The sequence below is a fragment of the Xiphophorus maculatus genome, chromosome 5 (assembly GCF_002775205.1).
Source record: "Xiphophorus maculatus strain JP 163 A chromosome 5, X_maculatus-5.0-male, whole genome shotgun sequence".
Classification (NCBI taxonomy): Eukaryota; Metazoa; Chordata; class Actinopteri; order Cyprinodontiformes; family Poeciliidae; genus Xiphophorus; species Xiphophorus maculatus.
In genome coordinates this window covers 28,250,040-28,273,862 of record NC_036447.1, presented here as the reverse complement: position 1 = coordinate 28,273,862, position 23,823 = coordinate 28,250,040, and the positions used below count along the sequence as shown (strand labels likewise).

General features: G+C 39.9%; 2 protein-coding genes across 3 annotated transcripts; one reads left to right on the top strand and one right to left on the bottom strand.

Moving 5' to 3' along the window:
- Positions 1-6: 6 nt before the first annotated feature.
- rexo5 (RNA exonuclease 5) lies at positions 7-11,874 on the top strand. 2 transcript variants are annotated; one of them, XM_005813329.3, is made up of 19 exons: positions 7-90; positions 1,210-1,479; positions 1,560-1,686; positions 1,773-1,884; positions 2,498-2,605; positions 2,923-3,011; positions 3,238-3,353; positions 3,870-4,008; positions 4,456-4,550; positions 4,619-4,721; positions 4,810-4,895; positions 6,092-6,200; positions 6,351-6,476; positions 6,570-6,707; positions 6,815-6,907; positions 7,583-7,940; positions 8,029-8,234; positions 10,661-10,767; positions 10,871-11,874. In XM_005813329.3, the coding sequence occupies exons 2-19, from the start codon at positions 1,226-1,228 to the stop codon at positions 10,920-10,922; spliced, it is 2,418 nt and encodes an 805-aa protein (XP_005813386.2). In that variant the 5' UTR covers positions 7-90; positions 1,210-1,225; the 3' UTR covers positions 10,923-11,874. The 2 variants fall into 2 exon arrangements, with proteins under 2 accessions (XP_005813386.2, XP_023189847.1); XM_023334079.1 differs by having other exon boundaries at positions 10,868-11,874.
- parn (poly(A)-specific ribonuclease) lies at positions 11,412-23,169 on the bottom strand. Its single transcript, XM_005813330.2, has 26 exons — positions 23,072-23,169; positions 22,743-22,820; positions 22,581-22,660; positions 22,383-22,450; positions 21,830-21,911; positions 21,616-21,676; positions 20,433-20,601; positions 20,110-20,172; positions 19,993-20,031; positions 19,868-19,910; positions 19,686-19,766; positions 19,145-19,201; positions 18,735-18,812; positions 18,600-18,643; positions 17,692-17,734; positions 17,529-17,604; positions 17,328-17,438; positions 16,898-16,967; positions 16,743-16,798; positions 16,336-16,422; positions 16,176-16,250; positions 15,928-16,105; positions 15,695-15,816; positions 14,594-14,660; positions 14,364-14,518; positions 11,412-12,381 (listed from the first exon to the last, which is right to left on the bottom strand). The coding sequence occupies exons 1-26, from the start codon at positions 23,088-23,090 to the stop codon at positions 12,335-12,337; spliced, it is 2,049 nt and encodes a 682-aa protein (XP_005813387.1). The 5' UTR covers positions 23,091-23,169; the 3' UTR covers positions 11,412-12,334.
- Positions 23,170-23,823: the final 654 nt, after the last annotated feature.

The following is a 23,823-nucleotide window of genomic DNA, read 5'->3' as shown; positions in this document are numbered from 1 at the left end:
GCCCGCCCCCTCCCCTTGGAACAACATCCAGTAACGTGCTCTGAAAGTGTGTTTCTGTCCCTATGGTCTCATCTGGACCCGTAACATCTGGTAATTTACGCTCGGAACTACTTTTATGCGTGTTAAACCTATTTAAATTCTAAGTTTCCCTTTAAGGTTCAACATGTTTCAATACTTTTAGCCTATCGTGTTTGAGCTGAAAACGAAACACGCGGACTGTTAAACCAATGAGCCTTTGAATGTTAACATTATTTTATATAGATAAAGGCTCGTATCACGTGGAAAGGTCCTATGATGATTGCTATTGTTTAGCAGTGTGATGTTTGGCTCAGATCTTCATTATTCCCCTCTTTACTTTTAGCTCTGCAATGTCAGATTAAAACACTCAAAGATCAAAATTAGGCAAACAATAACAACGCGAATTTTCAAAAGTAGCGTGTTTTGAATGACTTGGTCAGTCTCTCCTATCTTTATGGAGGAAATATGGCTCAGGCTTACAGCATTTCCTCAGTTTGTAAAGGTTTCAATCAGTTGCAGGTCTGAATTTCGCAGCTCCTTGATTCGATTCTTTTCTTTCCAGTCACTGTGTTGTAGATCTGCTGCCGTATTTTCGAATCATTGTCCTGCTAATGACCCAGTTAGGACCCAGTGTCATCTGTTGGCTATCTAAGAGTTCTTTATCAGCTCAGTGACTGTAAGGTGACTGAGACCTGTAGGAGCAAAACAATGACTGGCAAATCTTCCAGATGAGACATATTTGTTCAAAAAATGTCCAGCTGGACTCTCCGACTTTGGGGTGAATTTTCATACTATTGGGGAAAAAGTGCCATTTCAATGCTATAGGTGAATATTACAATCTTTTTGTCGTTGCGTTTAACATACAACTTGGTCAAACATGTAAAAACAACCTTAATTTGTTCAGTCAGTGCCATCAGGAGTATAACAGCCAATGTCAAATAAATAAACTGAAATTGATAAATAAAAAAAACAAACAGCCTACATTGGTCAAATATGTAAAAATAAAAGGCAACAAACCTTTCAAATGGTTCAGAAAGTGCAATTAATAATTCTAAACACTAAAGTGTGAAAAGCCACAAAAACTGTTCACAGTTCTGCTAACCCACACTAGAAACCTTCCAACCTTCTTCCATAGTCGCATTCAAACCATGTGCATTTCAAACGCTCTTTTACGCATTTCCTCCACTGCAGAAACATCAGCCTGAGCATGGAGTGCTCCTCGTCTTCAAACGTCCCGGGCGGCAAAAAGAAAAGACAAAACGAAGCGCCGTCCGCTCAGGAGGACGTCAAAAGAAGGAAGACCGAGGAGGAAGGCGACGAAGACCTCCAGCGTCGGCCTTGCGGTTCGGCGAAGGTGTCGGTGCCTCTCGACCGCCTGCAGCAGCCGATCACCGCGGCCCAGCTGATGGAGCTGCTTCATTTCGCCGCTCTGGGGAAAGCCAGGGGCGTCAAACAACCGAGGTGGCGTTTCTCCCGTCGGCCGCGTCTCTCCACTCATGCACGATTGACTCATGCCGTTTCCGCATTCTTGTCCACATCAGTTGGTGTCGTCTCCACCATCAGAGGAAGGTCAGCCGTATAAACGTGGCGATCGTGGACGGCGTGACGCAGAGTCTCTTCTACAACCACTACCTTTCGATGGAGCACCTCCGGAGCAGCTACACCACCGTGAGGAACTAGGGGGGGGGCGACGACAGAGGTTCTGATTATACTGTCGACGCCTTACTTAGTTTATTTTTATTTGTTTCTGACAGAGAATTACATTCACTCCATCATCTGACGATGTGGCATCCGACATCTTCAGCCTTGAAGTCCCTAAGGTGGATTTTTTATCTCTTGCTGCGCCAGAGGAGGCATTTCATGAAGGTGAGGGGCGAAGCTCCAATGTTGTTGCTTTGGATACAACTAGTAAACAACAAGACGTGCTGTAGCAATTTGTAAAGCATCAATTACTGTTCTACGGAAGGGGATTAGGGATAATGGGGAAAAAACAAAAAGTCTCAAGATGACAGTCAGAATTCTAAGAAAAACATCAACATTTTGAAATTAAAGTCGGAATTCCGAGATAAAATTCTGAATTCTGTGAAAAAAGTCAAAAGATTGAAATTAAAGTGAGAATTCTGTGGGGGAAAAAAATCTAAATTTTGAAGTTAAAGACAAATTCTGAGAATAAAGTCAGAATTTTTAGATTAAAGTTAGAATCCTGAGGAAAATGTTCAAATTCTGAGAAAAGAAATCAGAATTCTGATTTTTTTTTTTCCCCCAGTGGCCCTAATATACTTCCGTACTGTGCAGACTTTTTCTTATTGATCACCATTTCAAACTTTTGTTCCTGTATGTAACCATCTTTGCAAAAACCCTGTGTAGTATTTATTCACATCTATTTATTTCTGCTATGATGTTGTGTTTCAGGGAGGGTTCAGTAAAAACAAAAACAAAAAAATGATCAGATGAACTTTGTGTGTCTTTGTTTCTTCAGCTCTGAAGGATCACCCAGTTATCACTACGTATGGCACACAGAGAAGGGGGCTGACCGCATATCTGCTTAGCCAACAACAGATGATAAAAAATCACTATCCAGTCAAGGGTAAAAAAATCTGTTTGATTTCTAAATTTGTAAAAATTCTGATTTTTTCCCCCCCATAATAAAACTTATTAAAGGAATAGATGGTGAATCAGTTTTATTCCAGCTGAATCTTTTATAAATAAGCAAACCTCCACATTACCTTCCACTCGTTCAGGGGTTTTCCGTATTACAAACTTACTCTGTGTTGTTTTTAAATTGTATTGATGTGGCGAGTAAAATGCTAAGCTAGTTTTAAATTCATCCGTCCCAATGAAACAATAAGTTTTTCAAGTTTTGCTTTTGAACATAGATGTGTTCTGAACCTTCATTTGATCCAGGACTTCCAGGTTTCGAGGACTTCCTGTGCACAGGCAGCGATGTCAGTGTAACTGATGACAGCCCGCTGTACGGACTAGACTGTGAAATGGTGAGTCCGTCTGTCCGTCCGTCCTCGCAGTCTGTGAGCTTGGACAGCGGTTTTACAAGTTTTTTTTTTGTGTGTGTGGTTTTGGGAAGTGACGGTCTGACGGAACAACCTCTCCCGCTTCCCCGCTGTCCGACCGTTAGCATCGCGCTAGCAGGAGAGTTGAGCACTAGACTAATGGAGTGCTTCAGTCTTCATATTGTCCACTCTGTTTCTTGTTGTGTTTCAGTGTCAGACAACGAAAGGAAACGAGCTGGCTCGCGTTTCTCTGGTGGACGGTGATGGGAACTGCTTACTGGATGAGCTGGTGAAACCTCAAAACCATGTCATCAATTACCTAACGAGGTATGCTAGCACGCACACACACAGTCGTGTTTTTATGTCTTGTGGGGACATAATACTGACTTCCATTCATTTTCTACAGCCTAACTCTAACCATAACATACCTAACTCACAAATAGCATTTCCCCTCATGGGGACCAAGAAATGTCACCACAAAAGCAGTGGTCCCCACAACCACCATTGTGACTAGAAATAGGTCCCCACAATGACATAAAAGCCTGCTTCACACACACATACACATATAAAGGTATATATTATCTCTATATATCTTCATAATAGGTCCTCACAATGTGGTATGTGTTGGAAAAAATGGCCTTACATAGAGAGAAATGCTAAAACGCACACATGCTCTAATCAAACTCTCAGCCTACCGTAAGGGTATGCAAAGATATGTACAGGTGCATAATTGTGACTAATCATATAGTGTTTGTCATGGCTTACATTTTAATTTCCCTTTTGAATTAATAGTCTTTTTGAATGGAATCTTAAGGTAAAAGGTTATTTGGTTTGTTCGATCAGGTTCTCAGGCATCACTGCAGCCATGTTAAGACCGGTCACCACCACGCTGCGGGACGTTCAGGCAAAGATCAGGACACTGTTACCAGGTGACGCCGTTCTGGTGGGCCACTCCCTCAACAACGACCTCAAAGCACTCAAAGTAAGTCACTAAGATTCTTACATGATGTTCAGACTCAGAGCATGTAAACGTTTCTGCACCAAAGTCTATCTGATTGAAATTATCAACCAAATTCAGTTTGGTTTTTTTTCGGAACCTATAGTTTCTTTACAGTTTCCATCTTTTCTTAAGGCTGGTTTATTGTAAGTTTAAAGATTTCTATACTTTATTGGTAGAATTTGTACATTTGCTTCAGGAGGGAGTTAAAGAGCACAAACATTTTTACTCAACTGTTTCGCTTTGTCTGCGAGTCGCTTTCTTGCTATACTCGGCAACATTTAAGAAAACTAAAATAAAATCGATATCGGCAGGTCAGGCTTTTTAAAGATCGGTAATCGGCCAGAAAAGTGCAATCAGTGCATCCCTACAGAAAAGATTTCCAGAAAGTTGTGGTTTTAAAACCGTTGTGATCCCCGTCCCCGACGACAGCTCATCCACCCTCACGTGATCGACACCGCCCTGCTGTACAGGAAAGAACACGGGCAGAAGTTTAAGCTGAAGGTTCTGGCCGAGGCGGTGCTGAAGTGAGTTCCCGTTCAAGCGTCTCGGCGCGTCTGTCGCACAGTTGGTTATTGTTCCGCCCGCGTCTCAGGAGGCAGATCCAAACCGAGGACCAGAGGGGTCACAATCCCACCGAGGACGCCGTGGCAGCGCTGGACCTGGCCCGGTACTTCATCGGAACGGGGCCGCTCCAGGTGACGGGCCGCTTTTCGCAAACAGCGCAGACCAGGTCCAGGTCCTTTACAGACGTTAAAACCTGCGGCCTGCTGTTCACTCTGGCAGGTTGTGGAGCTTCACCTGGAGGAGCTGTGGGGGTGGAGCTTAGAGGAGTCTCCCAGCTACACACCTGAACCCACACCAAGTTACAGGTGAGCGGAAATCTTTACAGCTCTTTGGGTCGTTGACATTTGTTCTGTTCTATTCGGTTTCATGTATATAGTCCTATTTCACAACACGTCATCTCCTGGGACTTTACAAGAAGTTAAGTACATCTCTACTGACTCGTAAGAATTTGAATTAATATGAGGTACAATGACTTTTAATTTCCCTTGTGGGATCAATGAAGTATTTTTGAACTTGAATTAGAAAAAGGCATTTCAATCCAGTCAAACATACATTTCAATAGATCCTAGATATCAAACAGATGTAGTCAAGTTCAGTTTATTACTGAAATTGGTCCAAAAAGATTTTTGTTTACAGGGTTTGTATGGGGGGTGAAATCCTTGAATCTTAATCAGGCGTTTAAGTTTAAAGAAGTCCTTTTTTTATTATTATTTCTCAGAGAAAAGATTGGTTACAGAAAGAAAAGTGATTTTTTTTTTCTTTTAAATATTGGGTTATAGCATTTAATTTGAGCAGGAAGATAATTTACCTCAACACAAATCAATTTGTTTAATGTTGTGTATTTGTTATTCCTAATGCCTCAGTGACTTGTTGATCTAATTGAAATAAAGCTGGTCTGATATTTTATATGTTAAAAGTTGTTGAGAGTTTTTGTTAGCGTTTTGTTCTCAGACCAGTCAGGTGTGTGGGAGAGAATTTTCAAAACATTACATTTTGTTAATATTTTAGTTTCATTTTCCCTGCTGTCGAATGGAGAATACTATCACAATACATTATTAGTGACAGTAATACATGTCTCATAATAGTGAATTGAAACTGTCTTTTTAAAAAAAAAAAAAAAAAAAATCATCCAAATTATTTTTATCTCCAAAGTGTAGCTTTGGAAAAGTTTGAAAACTCACCTTGACAAATGCTTCAATTTTACGGCAGGTAAAGCGTACGAACGCTGTAACTATGGAAACCCAGCAGGTTGGATGTATTCTATTCTGTTTTATTCTGAAAATAAACATCGGCACAAAAAAGTGCTTCTTTTTTTTTCTTGTCAAGTCTCGCCTCATCTGTAAAATAAAGCGTTTTCATCCTGATCCAAACAGGAGCTGTTCCTCTCTCTGCCTCAGTAAACGAGAAAATCAGTGAAACTTTCTTATGTCATATTTTTGCTTCAGTTTTTAACTTTCCCCCCCCCCCCCCCCCCCCCTCCCCCCCTTTCTCTCTCACGCAGGTTTGCAGACATTTTGCAGAGCCTCAGCCGCCCCGTCGCATTTCTGGGAAAGCGCGCCAACGTTGATCTGGACCTGTCCCACCAGCGCTGGTACGGATCTGACAAAGAGGTGAACATTTTAAACGGTTATAGTTTCTCCCCTCTGAATAACCAACAGCCTCTTTAGTTTAGCTTTTATCAAGAAAAAAAACAAACCCAGGCGTATTTAGTTGCTTTGACGACCTCCACTAGTACTGTGGTAATCCCGTTCCTTCTGCAGATGCTGTCCTCCTTCAGGAACCAGACGGATCACCTGTTCCTGTCTGTCCTTCGCTTTTCGTCCCTCTCGGACCATCTGAAAGGAAGCTACGTTCACCGTCACCACCAGCAGCAGCTGTATCACAACGTGAGCTCTTCGCCGCGCTCTGTAGACGTTGTGGTTGTGCAGGCCTGCGGTGTAAAACGGTCCCAAAGCGTGCGTGTGCGTTTTCATCCGCAGGTTTCTGCAGTCTTCCGGGACATGTGCACCGTGTTTTCCGGGCCGTTCCCAGCCAACTTTTCCAAAAGGGAAGTGAGGCGGCTGTTTGGTTGCTGCGGGCCGGTCCGCAAAGTCCAAATGTGGAACACAGGAGTCAGGGTGGGTTTCACGTTTACGTTTGTTCTGTCATCACAGAAAGGGAAAAAAAAGAAGAACGACTTTCACTGTCTCTGGATGAGGTTCTTCTTCTTATGTTTAATTTTCAGATCCATGCCAAGGTGGAGTTTCAGATGCTAGAAGGAGCAATGCTCGCTTTAGAAGTTCTGAATGGGCTCAGCGTGTCGGGTCAGACCATCAAGGTAGAGCTTCTCCATTTACTCTTTCTTATTCCTCTATTGTTTATGTATTTAAACTTAATGTCTGTTTGCTACGACAGCAAATTAGGGCCATTGTAGATTTGAAAAAGAAAAAAAATGGAATCAATTTCTACCAAATAACTTAAATCTTCTAGAAAAAAAAAAAAAGTAATTTCTGAGCTTGAAAAGTTAAAAATTTGTTTAAAAAAATAATTGAGATCTGAGACATTTTCAGAAAAAATGTGGAAATTTTAAAAGTTTTAGATCTTCACTTTTCTAACATTTTCTGAGATTAAAACGAATCTTTTGTTTTTGTTTTTGTCAAGCAAATTTTTAGCTTAAACTTGGCTTTTTAAATAAAATTTCCCAGATTAATGTCAAAATTGCTCCTTTTTTTCTAGCTAATTTTCAACTTAAGCTCAGAAATGTGCATTTAAAAAAAAAAAGAAAAACTTCAATGTTTTAAGCTCAGAAAGTTTCTTGTTTTCTAGAAAATTTCTGAGCTTTCTTGGCAGAAATGTACTAATTTCTATCTACAAGTCCTTGTTTGTGAACACAGTCTTGACCAGTAAAGCTGATTCTGATTCCACGTAACCCTTTAGACATGGCTGTTACACTCAAACCTTTGTAGAGATTTCTAAAAATGTAGTTTTTTTTATGTGTTTGTAAATTTTCCAGGTGCAGAGGCCTGTCAAAGAGTCAATGCTGGACTTGGATCTGAATCTGGACGCTCTAATGAGCGACAGAGTTAACGCCAATCAGCTTTACGTCAGTAGACTGACTCAGGACGTGGCTGAGGGACGGAACGTTTCTGCTACGGTTAACGGCCGTCTGTCAGATGGAAACCCATCGGGTTTCCATCCCGGCAGACAAACGAACGGGCCGCTACAGACGGCTAAAGTAAACGGTACACAGCTGCATCCCGGCACCACCGCACCGGACCTGAGCGAGGAGAGTCTCAGAGAGGCATTCAGTCCCTTTGGGTCAATAAAAAGCGTCACCCTGCCCGGTGTACATGCAAGGCATGCACGCATTGGTGGGTTAACGACGTGTAGTTTGGTTTTTTTTTCATATTCACGAGACGTTTTGCAGAAATGTACAGCCTGACCGTGTGTGTTCGACAGAGTTTGAGAGTTCTGATGGCAAACGCGCGGCACTCGGCTCCTCGGAGGACCTGCTGAAAAACGGGTACCCAACATGGCCGTCTATGACTCCACCACACTTGCATTCATGGGTTGGCATGGCGACATCGAGGAAGACACAAGACGAAGAGGAGGACGCCGCGGACGAGCAGAGACCCGACTCATTTAACTGCGGTGGGATTCAGAGGGTAAATTTCGCTTTGTTTACCTCAGAAGTCAGAACTGAAAACTGAGAATTAGGACTTAAGAATTTTTCAGTTTTAATTCCAGAAACCAATATGAGGCTAAATGCTGTTATATCATTATTGTTTAAATTTCTAAAGTTGTATCAATATTTTTAAAGCTGGTGTGTGAGTTTTAGGAAAAAGTTGTTTTCCACGTCTTTGTTAAAGTCGTCTCTATGTCCTGACAGTATGAGGAAAGATAATCCACCAATCAGAGCAAAGAGGCGAGTCCTGTCAATCATGCTCATGTGCGCGCTGCTCAAAGTGCGGAGAAACAACTTATCTTTACAGGAAAACCGTTTATCTGCCATCATTGGTGGCCATGCTAATTAGCTAGCGTGATTGACCGCGCTAAGACCCTCCTCCTGGCTCTGATTGGTTGTTCCTGATTGAGCTGTGTATTTCTGTAGTTACCTTGAATTTTTTCACAGATTATCCCATCTACTACTTTCATGATTTAATGACATATGTAACAAATGTTAAAAAAAAATAATTTTTTTTTATTAGAAAAGTTGCATACCACCTGTTCATAACGTCCTCCTTTAATTATGTTCCACAATAAAACCCGTCATTCACCCGTTAATAACTCTTAAATTTATCCATTATTAGTTGTAGCAATAGACTTTATTTGATAAATATTTATTTTAGATGTAAAAAAATAAAAAAAAAACTGCAAAAATGCTGTGAGCCTAAATTCACACCAGTCGCGTGCAACGTGACCATGTAATAAAGTTTAGCCTCCCTGTTTACCCAACCGCGTCATCAACCCAGCTTGCACTGCGCGGGTGACAAAAAGGCAACCTGCGTGGCTGAAATTTGTAAGTAAACATTTAAAATTGTTCCGGTAATTTATTTATTTATTTTTAAAAGTCATCATGGTCATAAAGTTGGAAGCGCTACTGTTCATACCTTGATGCTAACTTGATGCTAGCGATGGGCGCCAGAGACGGTGGAGTCCCATGAATCAGCTGATAGTTTTGTCCAGGAACACGTCCGTCTTTCACATCCTCTGCTGTGTCCTCTTCGTAACTGACCAAGGCTCCTAACTGAAGCGCAGTTTTTGACTTATCGGTATAGTGACTTGTTCTTAATAAAGAAAACTAACTTAAGCCACCGAGAGGCTGCCGAGTGACACTTTGTTGACCGGTGGTCCTCCTGGATCCAGTGAATGAGATCATTTATTGATCTTGAGCTCTCCAACAAAATGCGAAATCGTAAATTGCACACTTATAGTGTCAACTTAGTCCAAAAAAAAAAAAAAAAGGCTCACGTAATTGCCGCAACGCATTAAAAAAGCAACAAACAGCAACGACGACGGTCAAAAACTGAGCGCTTCCGGCCGCGCATTCAGCACACCTGCTGAGAGGTTACCTGCGACTCCGTTTAACCACACGATGCCACCTACTGGTGACTTTCAGGTATTGCACCAAACAAAAACACACGTAAACAAAATACGGTTTTGAGTTGGTGTGAAACCTCCACTTCCATCTTTTTATCAACCTTTATTTATAAACGTATAAGTTTGAACCAAATAAAAATGCAAACCTTAATCAAAACACACTCTTCAATCGATCAGCACCAGTGAATAACAATGTGCTGCTGACAGGCGAGCATGGATCATTAACATGAAATGGGCGCGACAGTTTAGTCGAGGTGAAAACTGGATCCAACCTGAAGGTCAGGTAACCAGTTTGAACTGTAAATGATTTGGGATTCAGTCCAATTTAATGTGAAATGCACATCAAAAGTAGATTTTTTTTTTTATTGGTGTATTTATCGTGTTGAGCACATCATTAACACGGTCTGTCCAACAAATCAAACAGCTGCAGCTGATCCAGAATGCTGCTGCTGGCGTTCTCACTAAAACCAGGAAGATAGAGAACATAACAGTTTTAAAGTCCCTCCACTGGCTCCCTGTAGCTCAAAGAATAGACTTTAAAATACTGTTGTTAGTTTATAAATCACTGAACGGTTTAGCACCACAATACATTAAAGATCTGCTGTTGTTGTATCAACCTTCCAGACCTCTCAGGTCTTTCGGTTCTGGTTCTGCTCTGCATCCCCAGAACCAGAACCAAACGAGGAGAAGCAGCTTTCAGCATCTATGCACCACGAATTTGGAACAAACTTCCAGAAAACTGTAAAACAGCTGAAACACTGACTTCTTTTAAATCTCGACTGAAAACCCACCTGTTTAGGATTGCTTTTGAAATGTAATCAATTACAAATTTATTGATGGAACTTGACTTAATGATTGATTCTATGTTGCATTGTGTTTCTGTGTTTGTAATGATGTAAAGCACTTTGAAATGCCTTGCTGCTGAAATGTGCTATACAAATAAAATTTGATTGATTGATTGATCATTAAGGCTCCGCTTTGCCTCATGTAGAATCAGGAAGTGAGTCTCCTGAATAAGCTGGACCGCCGACTGAGTAGAGTCTTCAGCTCGCTCCCAGACGGGACCTTGTCTGTGGTGCTGCTGCTCGGACACAACAGGTAAAAAAAAAAAAAAAAAATTTAATGCATATTGCACAGATTGCATAAAAGTTCCCCTCAGGATTAATATTTCTGAGCATCTCTTTTGTTCTTTTTGCAGCAGAGGTTTTGATCATCCCGGTTTATGTTTGTTGGAAGTCAAAAACGGATTTTAAAGTGAACAAAGAGCACGTCTAGGAAACGCCCTGGCAACTCCTGAACAGCTTTGGAGCGAAAATCGGCAGACTGTGGAAGAACCTCAGCAAAAGGAGCAGATCTTTGTCAGACCATTAAACATCACGGGGACAGAACACGTTGTTTTTTAAAAAACTTTTCATGGGTTGGAGAGGCTGTAAAAAGTCTTAATGGCATCACATCTTTAAATCAATTTTAATGTACAAAGTCCTATAAAAGGCTGTTTTAAAGCAATACTTTATATCAGCTATGTTTTAAATAGCTTAATTTTAAAAATATTTTGTTAATTATTTTTTATTTAATGGACATTAAAAAAGGTTTAGGCAATTTTTATTTTAAAATAAAAAAAAAAACTGAAGGGATTGTAGTTGTAAAAAAACAAAGCAAATGGAAAACATTTTAAACCTTAAGAGAAAAAAAAAAATACATTTTTGTTCCAAGGTAGAAAAAATGCTAACAGAAACAATTACTAAGAAACATTCTTTAATTTTTTTCCCTCTTTTAAAAGGAAATGTAAGGATTTTTAAACTCATACAAAAATGTTTTAAATTGTACATCTTTTTGTGCTGACAGCATACTTTTGACATCGTTGCAGGTTGACACAGTTACAAAACGTTGAACACAAATGGAAAGAGAAAAAAAAAGAAAAAAGAAAGCACCTTTCATGAAGGGTGAAAATGCCACCAACAATAAATATCACAATCTCAATTATAAGCTCACATTTGTCTGATAAAACTGAAGACGACAATTTTCTTAAAATGAGAGGAAAAAAAAAAAAAGTTCGACTACGTTAAAACTAAATAATCCTGATGGGATTTGTTAAATGGCATTTCTATCTCTTAGGAAAACAGACTTACAGGAATACAAACACTGGGATAACGGACACTCTCTCACACAAGCACAAATAAATTCACTCACAAAAAAAAAAAAAAATATATATATATATATATATATAAGACTGATTAGAGACATCTCTCAATAAAATTTATGAATGCATTCAAAGTGCCAAATGGCTGTGGAGGCAGATTCCAGTCTGAACACATCAGTGAATAAGTGAAACTCTCTGCACCTTATACATGTTTGAGATATACATCGTCATTTCTGAGGAGGTGCCTGCTCCTCTGGTATAAGATCAGAATATGGCAGCTGCTGTTATGGCTTGTTTTATTTATATTTTTTTTGTTTTTTTTGCTTTCAAAACTTGTGTTAAATGTCTCGGCTGGTAGCTTTGGACACTTTATCCGTAAGTGCTGAATGAGAGCATGAAGGTGGGGCATGCAGCACTCTGTGCTTTATGACCCTGGAGGAGCGTGCACCAAGTGTTGAGGAGGAGAGGCCGACCAGGGGCGGCGGCCCAGGGCGACGGCCCACATGGGGCGGCTGCCTCCCTGCTCTACCAGACTTCTGGGACTTCGAACAGGGAGGATGTAGAATCTGACGCTGAAACCAAAGATGGAGACAGGCTCACGTTAGGAAAAAAAAAATCCATTGAAAAATCTGAACCTTTTTATTTCCCACAATTTCAGTGTCAAATTTTATGCGTCATGTGTTTTCCAGCCAAATACCATAATTTTATAGCACAATCAAGTAATAAAAATGCTATACATCATATACGACTCCAAAGAAATTTGACTTTGTAATTTAACACCTTGAAATTGGGCCTCTGTCTCTTTAAGAAACTCCTGCTCTTTCTGAAACTCTGCCTTAAGGAAGTTATCACAACATGGCTCCTCTATTAACCCTTTAATGTTTTTACCAGCGTTGCACTGAGAAGTGCACAAAGTCGGCCTTCTATCACCTGAAGAACATTTCCAGGATTAAAGGACTAATGTCTCAGCCAGATCTAGAGAAACTTATTCATGCGTTCATCTTCAGTCGTATTGATTATTGCAGCAGCGTCTTCACAGGTCTGTCCAACAAATCAATCAAACAGCTTCAGCTGATCCAGAATGCTGCTGCTGGCGTTCTGACTAAAACCAGGAAGATAGAGCACATAACACCAGTTTTAAAGTCCCTCCACTGGCTCCCTGTAGCTCAGAGAATAGACTTTAAAATACTGTTGTTAGTTTATAAATCACTGAATGGTTTAGCAACACAATACATCAAAGATCTGCTGTTGTTGTATCAACCTTCCAGACCTCTCAGGTCTTCCGGTTCTGGTTCTGCTCTGCATCCCCAGAACCAGAACCAAACGAGGAGAAGCAGCTTTCAGCATCTATGCACCACAAATCTGGAACAAACTTCCAGAAAACTGTAAAACAGCTGAAACACTGACTTCCTTTAAATTTAGACTAAAAACCCACCTGTTTAGGATTGTATTTGAAACGTAATCAATTACAAATTTATTGATGGAACTTGACTTAATGTTGTGATTTGATTGTTGATTCTATGTTGCATTGTGTTTCTGTGTTTGTAATGATGTAAAACACTTTGAAATGCCTTGCTGCTGAAATGTGCTATACAAATAAAATTTGATTGATTGATTTTGATTGAAGTAGCTCCTATGATGAGCTCAGCAGATTGGCAGCTCCACCAGGTGTTTGCTAATTGCTGCTTGCTAGTCCGAAGGAGCCGGGTGAATGAGTCAATGGGCTGCTCTGAGGCAGAACCTCCGCAACTGCAGCTCTTAGGAGGAGCTCCGTCCTGGTAGGCGGAGCTAGGTCCACCCAGGCGTTTTGCACAGATGAATAATTGCCACAGAAGATTAAGTAATTTCTCAAACATGCATGAGAGAATCAAAGCAATACTACAGGTATGTTTTTTGATGAGGGAACAACATGCTATAAAACTAAAAAAAAAACAAAAAAAAGGTCAACTTTAATTAATACTGCGTCTTTAAAATCAGTTCTGTGATTGATGCCTTAATTTCACAGAATTCCAAGACATCAATATCAGTGTTTAGTTTTGCATCTGAACCAAAGCCAATTCAAGAACCTTAGAAGTAAATGATGCTTTCCAGACTGGAACCCTGGGATAGAAATGATGGTTTCCTTGGGAGTTGCAGGCTGAACACAGGCGGATTTCAGTTTAGTCTCATCTTATTCAACATTCTGAATATTCAGGCTTCTCTTTTCTTTAACTTTTAAATAAAAGCTTCATTTTTATTTGTTTTTGCAAAGCAGCAAGTGATATTTTAAATCTAATTTATACATTATTAGAAAATTTTGTTTGTATTTTAGTTTGCAGTTTCCTTTAAATGTTTTATTGGAGGAAAAATTATTTACAGTAATTGAAAAATTAGCCTATAGATTCTTTTAAAAGAAAGGCTAATTGCAGCCAGTCTTTGATTAATCTACCCAACAACCAGTCTGCAAAGATGGAGCCCTAGTTATCAAATCCAATACGCTTCAAGTCAGAACATCTACCATGAACCAAACTACTAACTCCGCCCCTTCAGGTAACTACAGCAGTGAATAACTCACCGTCAGACTTCTTCTTGCTTTTTTGACTTTTCCTTCCCGGAGCTGTTGGGGTTTGGCGCCAGGTGGCCGTCCCGTCAGCATAGCTGCCCGAGTCGGCGCCTTCTGGACTTTTAGCATCTGGGACTGGGCTTGGTTCGGCCAAATACGAAGAATTTCTGCAGGAGAAAACGAAACGTAAAGCGACAGAAGAGAAAACCTGGACAGCACAGAGGAGTCGTCCCTCCACCTACGTCATCTTCAGCCAGCCTTCTGACGTCTTGCTCTCCACGGCTTCAACGCTCGCCTGACCGCCGACATCTGGAGGGAGAAACAGTGCAGGCGAGCTTAGATCAGGAACCGATACACTGCACTTATTACTGGTGAAAAAACCAGCAGAAAGTGAGCTAAGGAAACCTTTAAGGCTTGATTTACTACATTTCCCTAGTGAGAACACTGAAAAACCCCACAAAATCTCACCAAGTATTATTTTGTTTCTTGTGCAAATATCTTTGTACCCTTGAATTAAGACAAAACTAATTTACAAATAACTTTTCAGTTTTCAAGTAACTTTAAAAGTGCTAATTCCACTGGCAGGTTATTTCACCTAAAACACATTCTTCCCCATGTTATAAGTGAAATAATCTGCCAGTAAAACAAGTACTTTTTCATCAATATTAAGGAATTATTGACTTAAAATGATCTCATTTTTGCTGAAAAGTTAACTGTAAATTAGTTTCGTTTTATTTTAAGTGTACTAAGATATTTGCACTAGACAAAAATACTTGGTGAGATTTTGTTTTTGCAGCAAAAAAATGTTCTCCGTGAATAAACTGTACTTAATCCAAAAAAAGAAAACAAAACAAACAACAACAACAAAAATCAATGTCTGATACGCTCTGCCAAAATTAGCCTATTTGTTTTTTTAGGGTCAAGACTAGCTAATTAGCTAATTTTAATTAGCTAATTAAATGGTTCAAATATTTACGCCCATCAATATGACCCACAAGTGACAGCCGCTAACAAAAAAAAACGATCAGAAAACAATCAGCTTGGACACTGAAAAAAAAGACCATTGTGTTCAAGTTGTGTTAAAGGACATAGCAAAGCTATTCAAGCCTAAAATAGCATCTCAATGCTCAACATTTTGCAGTTAGCACAAGATGTCCCCAATGCGAATGTCAGCATCCAGTCCACATTTTTAAGGAAGAATTTTTTTCGAAGTAGCTACATAACCTGGTAGAATAGCATCTAAATGCTAATAACAGATTATTCAACCATCCTGTCTCCCCCGGTTACCCTAAACAGCCCCATCTGCCCTGCCCATACAAATACATGCATATTCTCTCACACACCATCATATTTGATCTTTTTGCTGCCAGTGCTGTCGGGGAATGAGTAGTGGTTCCAGCCATCCCCGCTGACGCCGTCGTTGCCGCCCTGCTCCCCCTGAGTGGGACTGATGCTGCGTTTCCTCCTAGAGCAAAATCAGAAAACCTCAAACTAAAAACATGTATGCTCCACAAGCTACAACCCAGGAAGAAAAACAAAAACAACAAAAAACACTGATGTGTGTGGAGAAAGCCACCTGGAGAACCCAAACCCAGCAGACGCAGTGGAGGAGGGGTAGTGGTGCTTCACCCAGCCGTCATCCCCCCAGGTTTTAGCTGGCTGGCCGAGCTTCTCCTTCTCCTGCTGTTTCCCCTGGATGTAGTCTGCGTACGTCTGGATCTTGTAGCTCTCTGCGTAGCGGCTGGTGTTCATAGCTGGTGGAACAGAGCTCCTATTAACGCCCAACGGCGGTTCATCTCTCCGGTCTGGCTGCGCGAGACTTACCGATCTGCACCTGGTCCGTCTGACTTAGAGAGACGAAGGCTGAGGTGTCGTCTATCCACGACACCTGGATGTTACCTGGGTGCGTACGACAAACAAAAAGCAGCATCAACAGAGTAGAATAGGATTAAAAGCAGAATACATACACATTCTGATACCATACCAAAGGCACTGAAGAGCTGGTAGAGGTCACTCGTCTTCCACTCCTTGGGGAAGGTCACGTACAGGACATGGTCTCTCTTCGGCTGCACTGTTGAAGGAAAATAAAAGGGGAGTTAAGGATTTGAGAACGGTTCACTTAGAAAATCTACTTTTTAAAAATACTTTACATTGCTAAAACAATTTTCAGACCGACACCAATGCTATTTAAAGGCCAAAATCTAAAAACCCTAAAGTTGGGGAGTGGGAGGGGCCCGCAAGACATTGTGCAATTAGACATCAACTCCAGTCTAGTTTTTCACCCTTACACTAACCTCCTCAAAAACATCCTACCAAATACTTACAGCTCAACCCACAATAGAAAAAGAACAACTAAAGAGAAATTAGAGAAAGTTGCGGTAGCTTTCTTACAATCTGGTCCGGTGATGTTGAGGTAGGGTATGTCGATAATCCGCATCAGAAAGAGCCTAAGTAAACAAAACAAAAAAAAAAAAAAATTTTACAGTTGCAAAACAAGAAAACTTGATCTTGAGCATTTAATAAAAAATGCAAATAAAAGCGCTTACTTGTTGAAGAAAGGTTCAACTAGTTTCGATCGGGGGGAGATGTGAGATATCGGCGGCATCAGGAAAGAACCTGCAAAAGAAAGTAGAGAAAATTCAAATGTGTGTTTAAAATCCAAATCTAAATAGTTGAGAGTTTACAGACAATCTATTATCAATAGGCTCGTCACCATTTGACGGTAAATTGTTCCTGAAATTATTGCAATAATCAATAATATTGTTGTTTCGAGAGATTTTAAGTAATGTAAAGGTATTGCCGTAATGAAGCAAGTTCATCATCTCAAAGACCAAAACTTTCATTTTGTGCACAACACTTCACACTGGAACCAGAAGACATTTTAAATATCTATAATAAAACCAACCAAGAACAACAAATGAAATGGAAATAAAGCCCACACACGACCAAAAGTAGAACTGAAATTGGTTGTTTTACCCAGGTGGTTGGCCATGGAGACGAAACACAGTCCGGTGATGTAAGCGTCGTATCCGGCCTCGTGGAGCTGCTCCTGGGCCGTGTCGTAGCTGGGGAACCCCTCGGCGGTTTCTATCGGCGACGAAGGCGGAAAAACGTCCAGCGGTTGACTTTTGGGGTCATTACCAGGCATTTCAGACACTTCCCAGTGGACTCACTCACCAACTTGCGGTGGCTTGAATGGAGTTTCTTTCGCTTGTTTTTCGAGCTCTGCCAGAGACGTGTTGTTGATCAGCTCCTGTTGGACAGACGGAAGGTCTTTGCTCAGAAAACAGATTCATCACAGCTGACGGAATCAGAATAATGAGGTGAGGTTGATTTGTACCTTAAATGGCTGAGTGGAGGCCATCAGCTTTGTGTCTAGAAGTCTACAAGTGGATAAAAAGCAATCGATAAATCACCCAAAACATACAAAAAAAAACAACAAAAACACACACTAGGGCTGGATGATATGGCTGAAAAATGTACCACAAAATAAGTGTTACATATTGGTTGATAGACAATTATCAATTAGCTTTTTGTTTTAAATAGAGGTGGACAATAACGGTGAGCCCCATAAATTATGACATCTTTCTTATCAGTCTGATATCATAAAGAATAGCACCATAACATGTTTGGTGGGGTAAAGTTTATATATATATATATATATATATATATATATATATATATATATATATATATATATATATATATATATATATATAAAAAATCAAATGCTTGAGTTCAAGTTACATCAGTATAACTGGAGAAAACAACTTTATGAATTTTTTTTTTTTATTCCCTCATGTCAGAAAACTGTAAATTTTCATAAACATAAATAAAAAGTTATTGTGCATGCCTAGTTTTAGAAATATAACATCCTGCAAAGCCGGAGGCGTTTGACTCAGTTTTCTCTCCAAACCGTTTTTTTTTTATTTTCATGCAGTCAACTGAAACTGCTGCTGCACAAGTTACACAACAGGTTGTTGCTAGGTAACCACAAGTTACTAAAGTTGTTACCAGGTAACCAAAGAGTGAGCGAGTTAGTTGATGCCTTGCTTAGCTCGCCGTGAAAGGTTTAGGTTGCCTACATCTCCCAAAAATGCAGTGCAGTTCTGGATTGGAGTTCAGTGAATCTATCGATACTGACCACGTTTCTATCGCGATATTTATCGTTACTGACTTATCATCCAGCCCTGGCAAAAACCAAGTAGTTTAAGACAGAAATGCATGTTTTCCTAAAAGAAACATTACCTTGGGAAAACACACATTGCAACTTCTTTAAAGTCTTGAAGGTCCTTAAGAAAAGAGTAGGGACACAATCAGACAGGTTAGAAGTTTAAACAATTCATACAACACGACAGGAATGGAAAAAGGATCGCTTTTTACCTCTGGCAGCGGACAGTAGAACTGGTGGATAGTGTGCATCACATCCAGAAGCATATTGTGGCCAACCACCAGTTTACCCTGAAGTCAGAACCGCAAACCATAACATTAACCCAAGCAAAAAACTCTGCATTCTTCCTTTAAAAACTAAAGATATTAAGGGTTTAATCATATTTTCACATTTATTCATGTTTACGGATACTAATACAGTGAAGAAAATAGGAAAACTAAACAATGTGGACAGTTTTGGAGGAGAGGGGGTTCGAAACATTAACTGACATTTATCACAGCAACAATAAAAGAAATTTATAGTGTGAAGAAATTTATGACGATTAATGCTAAACGATATGATAAACTTAAAACTGCCATTAAGCATCAGGTTTGTATGGGATGAAATGAAAGGAGTGACTCACAGATTTAGAAATGGCGTGGATGACCCTGGAGAAGCCGACAGCGTTATTGAGCTCCTCCTGGTGGGGAAAGAGGAGAAATGCAGGACAGAGACCTGTTAGAAAAGCAACTTGTTCCTCAGCTTTTATATTAATGAGACCACATCAAGGTTTCCACACTAATACAGAAAACTAAGCATCTCATGTTAGGGGTGGGCGATATGGACGACTTAACGTTTTATCACAAAATATTGTGATATATTTTATTGCTTGTTTTTTTTAAGTCACTGTAGAGCTGTGACTGCATCATAGCCTCACAAACACAAATACTGCTATTGAGAAATGTTCTTATGTCATCATCTTTTTATCATATTTTCACATTTATTAAAGCCCTCATTGAACAGTAGGGGGAAAAAAACAAACATTAAAACTACTACGGGAAAAAAAACTTTACAATGTTTTTTTTAAACACTGTTATTTGGAATTTAGTGCGACAATGATATTTATTCTTGAAAGAAATCGTGATGCATAATAAATGATACAATAAACATAATAATAAACTCACCTGCTCCTTCTCCAGTTTCTGTTGCTCCCTCCTCTTCCTCTCCTCCTCGTCAACTTTACTGATCTGAATGTAGCGCTCCTTCTGCCGACACGACCAGCTGAGTCAGCAACTTACATCCACAAGGCATGAAAATGGAATAAATAATAATAAAGAAATAAATAAAATATCTAATGTATGCGTACCTTTTCTGTTTCCAATGTTTCCACATGTAGACCTTTGGGAAACCTGGGATGTCGAGACAAGACAAACGTCAATTGTCTATGAAGAGGCAATAAAGAAATGTTAAAGCATGTTCAGTAGCACTCACTTCCAGCTCAGTGTCTGGTATATCAGCTTTCTCTGGAATCTGAGGAGGAAAATATATACATTAAGATGATAAAAAAGAAGGATAGGAATGGCTCTTAGAGAAAAGAGGAAAAATTACCCTGTACATGGGTCCAAGTTCAGAGTTTTCCCATTTCCATTGAAAAGCCTCTCAACTTTCTCTCTGATTTAAAAATGCACAGAAATGGACAGAAAGAAAGATGGGAAAGACTTTAGATAACATCTTCCCACAAGGTTCAAAAGCTCACAGTAGGATCCCCAGCTGGTACTGCTTTTTGTGAGTAAATGTCAAAAGTAGGGCTGGATGATGCGGCTGGAAAATTTCAAAATCAAAACACACTGCCAAACTGGTGGCGTGACTTTTCATGTTTCATCCAGTTTCCGCCCCACTCTGTGGGAGATCTCCAGAGCAACTCCACTTACACCACTTTGTTGATGTAGTCTTTCTGTTCGTCGGGTACGTGTGCGGGGACTTTGGAGGACGATGGGGAGATAAAGGAAGGCGTCCCGAGACCGTTGGCGTGCTGGTTTCTCCGTTCCTCCGTCTGCTCTCTCAGCTGAGCTTCCTCGTCTTGATTTAGGTACGGGATTCCTGAGAACAGCAGAGAAAAGCGATTAATACCGCACAGGGAACGTCTGATTTACAGCTGCCGTAACCACCAGCAGCCGTCCTCTCCTGAAAGGGGGATTCTGCGGCATCAACGTGAAATCTGCATTGAGGGGAACTTGTTGGATAATCGTTCGCTTTAATCCAAGCAAGAGGAGGAAAGAACGCCCTGCAGACGCTTTAGTCGAATTACGTTTGTTTAGTAAGAAACTGTTGTGTCTTTGAACCGTGAGAGGCCTTGCATGCACAGGAGAAATGGAAAACTCCACTCACCAAGGCCCAAGGACACAAGGTCAGAGTTCAAAACCCAATTTTTGCTGCAAGTCAACCATGCCAAGAACTCCACCACTGTGCAACACCCATTTTTAATCAATAATCTGCCACAAATAGTCTTAATTCAAACAAAAAGGTGTTCTATACTACATCATATCAGAGACAACAATAAAGTGAGTATTTTAAGTAAGTTTTTTTTATTATTTGACTTCAGTGAAAAACTTTACAGGCTTCTACAATTATAAAAACAGTTAAGAAGCTAGCATCAGAGAGACATGTTTACATGTTGGGTCATTAAGGCGTGAAAAACACTTTGCTGGAAGAACCAACAATTCTATTTAGAGGCTAGGAAGACGGCTTGCATTCGGTTTGGATTTTATAACGTTTCAGAGAATCTTAAAAATACTAAAGAATGATCCAAGTTTTAAAATCAGTAGGATTGAGAGTTTATAAACCTGACCTTTTGATTTTCCTTTTTAAGAATAGACATCTGCTTTGTACTGAATTGAGACTTTGATCCATCCCCCATCCCAAAACTTAGAAATACATAAATATATGAAGATTCTTTAAAAAGACTAAACAGCAGTAGCTTGATTTTGGAAAAACCTGAGAACTTTTCTGATTAGTAAGTTGTTGAGGTTTTTTGTTTTAAGTTTTAAAGGCCAAACGTCTATAGTCAATAGAAAATAGATTTTTGTTCATAAAAACAAAAGTGCTCTTTCTTACCATGACCAAACACCTTGTTAAAGTCAAACCCCTGGCTCGCCAGGAAGTCAATACTGGAACTCTGGAATGGCAAAAGAAAGCACCAAGTATGAATTTTTCATAAAAAAAAAAAAGAAAAAAAAAAAAGAGAGAGAATATCAGTGACGAGCAGAAAAGCCATTTACATCAGAGGTCAAAGCTACGAGAGCCCCAACAACAGAAAAGCCACGCTTACTTGACAGATGAACTTTATATCAGGAGACGTCCGACTGAATGGTTTCGGGAAAACATAAAAGTTAAAAGGCTTCGTAATGTACCTGCGGAAAGAACGGAATAATTAAAAAAAAGTTTATATAGAATAAGGAGGTGTGGGGGCACGGCTCCCCCAAAAAATTGACAGCCACAATAAAAACGACAAACGGTAGATAAGAACACCAAAAATTCACAATTCCATACTTTTGCAGACTCAAATATCCATGGATATTAGTCTCTTTATCATTTTATAAGACATTAAATATCACACCGATGGACAGAGGGGACAGTATATGGATATAAAGGCTCATGAATGGATATGCTGAGTGGCAGCAATAAGATAGATAAACTTACATATCGACAGTTTTGTTTCTGATGGACTATGTTTGATACAGTCAAACACGTTTATATATAATACTCATATGCTGAAACAAAAGGAAAACTCTGCATTTATTTAGCAGACTACCAACATAATCTGTTCCAGATGTTGTCTGTGTGATCTTTAAGTGTGTATTTATGCAGAAGAGGACACTCACTTTGACTTCGAGGAGTCGTATCTGAATGTACACAAGCCAAACTGGAACATGAGAAAGTCCATGGAATGCTGGTGGGTAAAAGCAAAACGTTGCATAAAAATTTTATTATTAATGAAAAAAAAAAACGAAAAAAAAAACCTCAGCGTCAAACAGACGTGTTTACAGCACAGTTCTCCTCAGAAACGGGGTTTTAATGACCTTTTTCAGCTTCGTGTATCTCTCTTCAGGTGTATCCAGCCCGTTGGTCAATGCACTGACATTAGGACCGTCGCTTATACCTGAAAGAAAAACCGTAATTTCACACATGTCGTGGTGGCTTCTTGTAATTACGTTTTAGCCAGAAAATGCGGAGACAGTAACCTGAAAATTCTCCATCGATGGCAAGGAAGTCGGCCTCCTCTATGGCGCTGTACACCGTGCTTAAGCAGTCTTTAAAATCTGGGGAACGATAAAGTGGGGTAACGTTTTAAAAGCAGCGGTCTGGGGGAGTTAGCAGGCAGCTGAGCACATTTAGGCAGTGATGCTACCTAGCATGCTAGCTACAAGCTGAAACACATATACTGCGTTTTTGGTTTTTATCTACAGCACACACATACGGTGCTAAGTAGCATAGTATGTGTGTGGGCTACGGGTTTTATGGCAAGCAGCAACGGGATAGTACTAAAACCAAAGGCGGGCTGTCCGCTTACTTTGTCGTGTAACCTCCATCCCTGCAGAACGACGGAACCGGGCTGGCGGCTAACCTCAGCTAGGCTTTGTCAAGTGGCTTTTAACTGCTCAACAAACACTTCCGGTTTCTCACCACGTTCCTCGCAGCCTCGTGAGGCTCGTTGGGTCCTATTCCTATATAATTTCTTTTAATAATTTTTAGTTTAAAAATTAAATAAATAAGCTGAATAATACTTGATTCATATTGTCGGTCAAAAGTTGCATTATATAAGGGACAACAGATTATTCGGAAATAAATGTAACTTTTCTTCTACTCTTAAATTTACATTTATAAATGAGCAGGGCCAGCCCAAGTCTTTTTGAGGCCATAAGCAGATTTTTATTTGAGCCCCCCCAACACCACCACGTCACGCCAGATGCTGTATCATTCCTAAGCTACTCAATATCTACATAGTTTGTAATCAGCTTACATCATACCAGTGTTATTATGGTTGTTGATTTTAACCCTAAAGGAGCTGTGATCTAAAAACAAAAATGTGAAATTCAGAGTGGTATTTAAATATGCCATATTATTTTAATTATTTGAAAGTAACACCAGCTAATAAACACTGTTTATTAGTGTAAACATTTAGTGTTAAAGCTAAATGCTTTAACACTGAATGTTAAAGCATTTAGTGTTTTAACAGTAAACAACTTAATAAGTAAATAAGTTAATAAGTTTGATATCTTATATTTCCCCAAACGGTGGCAGCAGTCAACATCAGGAAGAGAT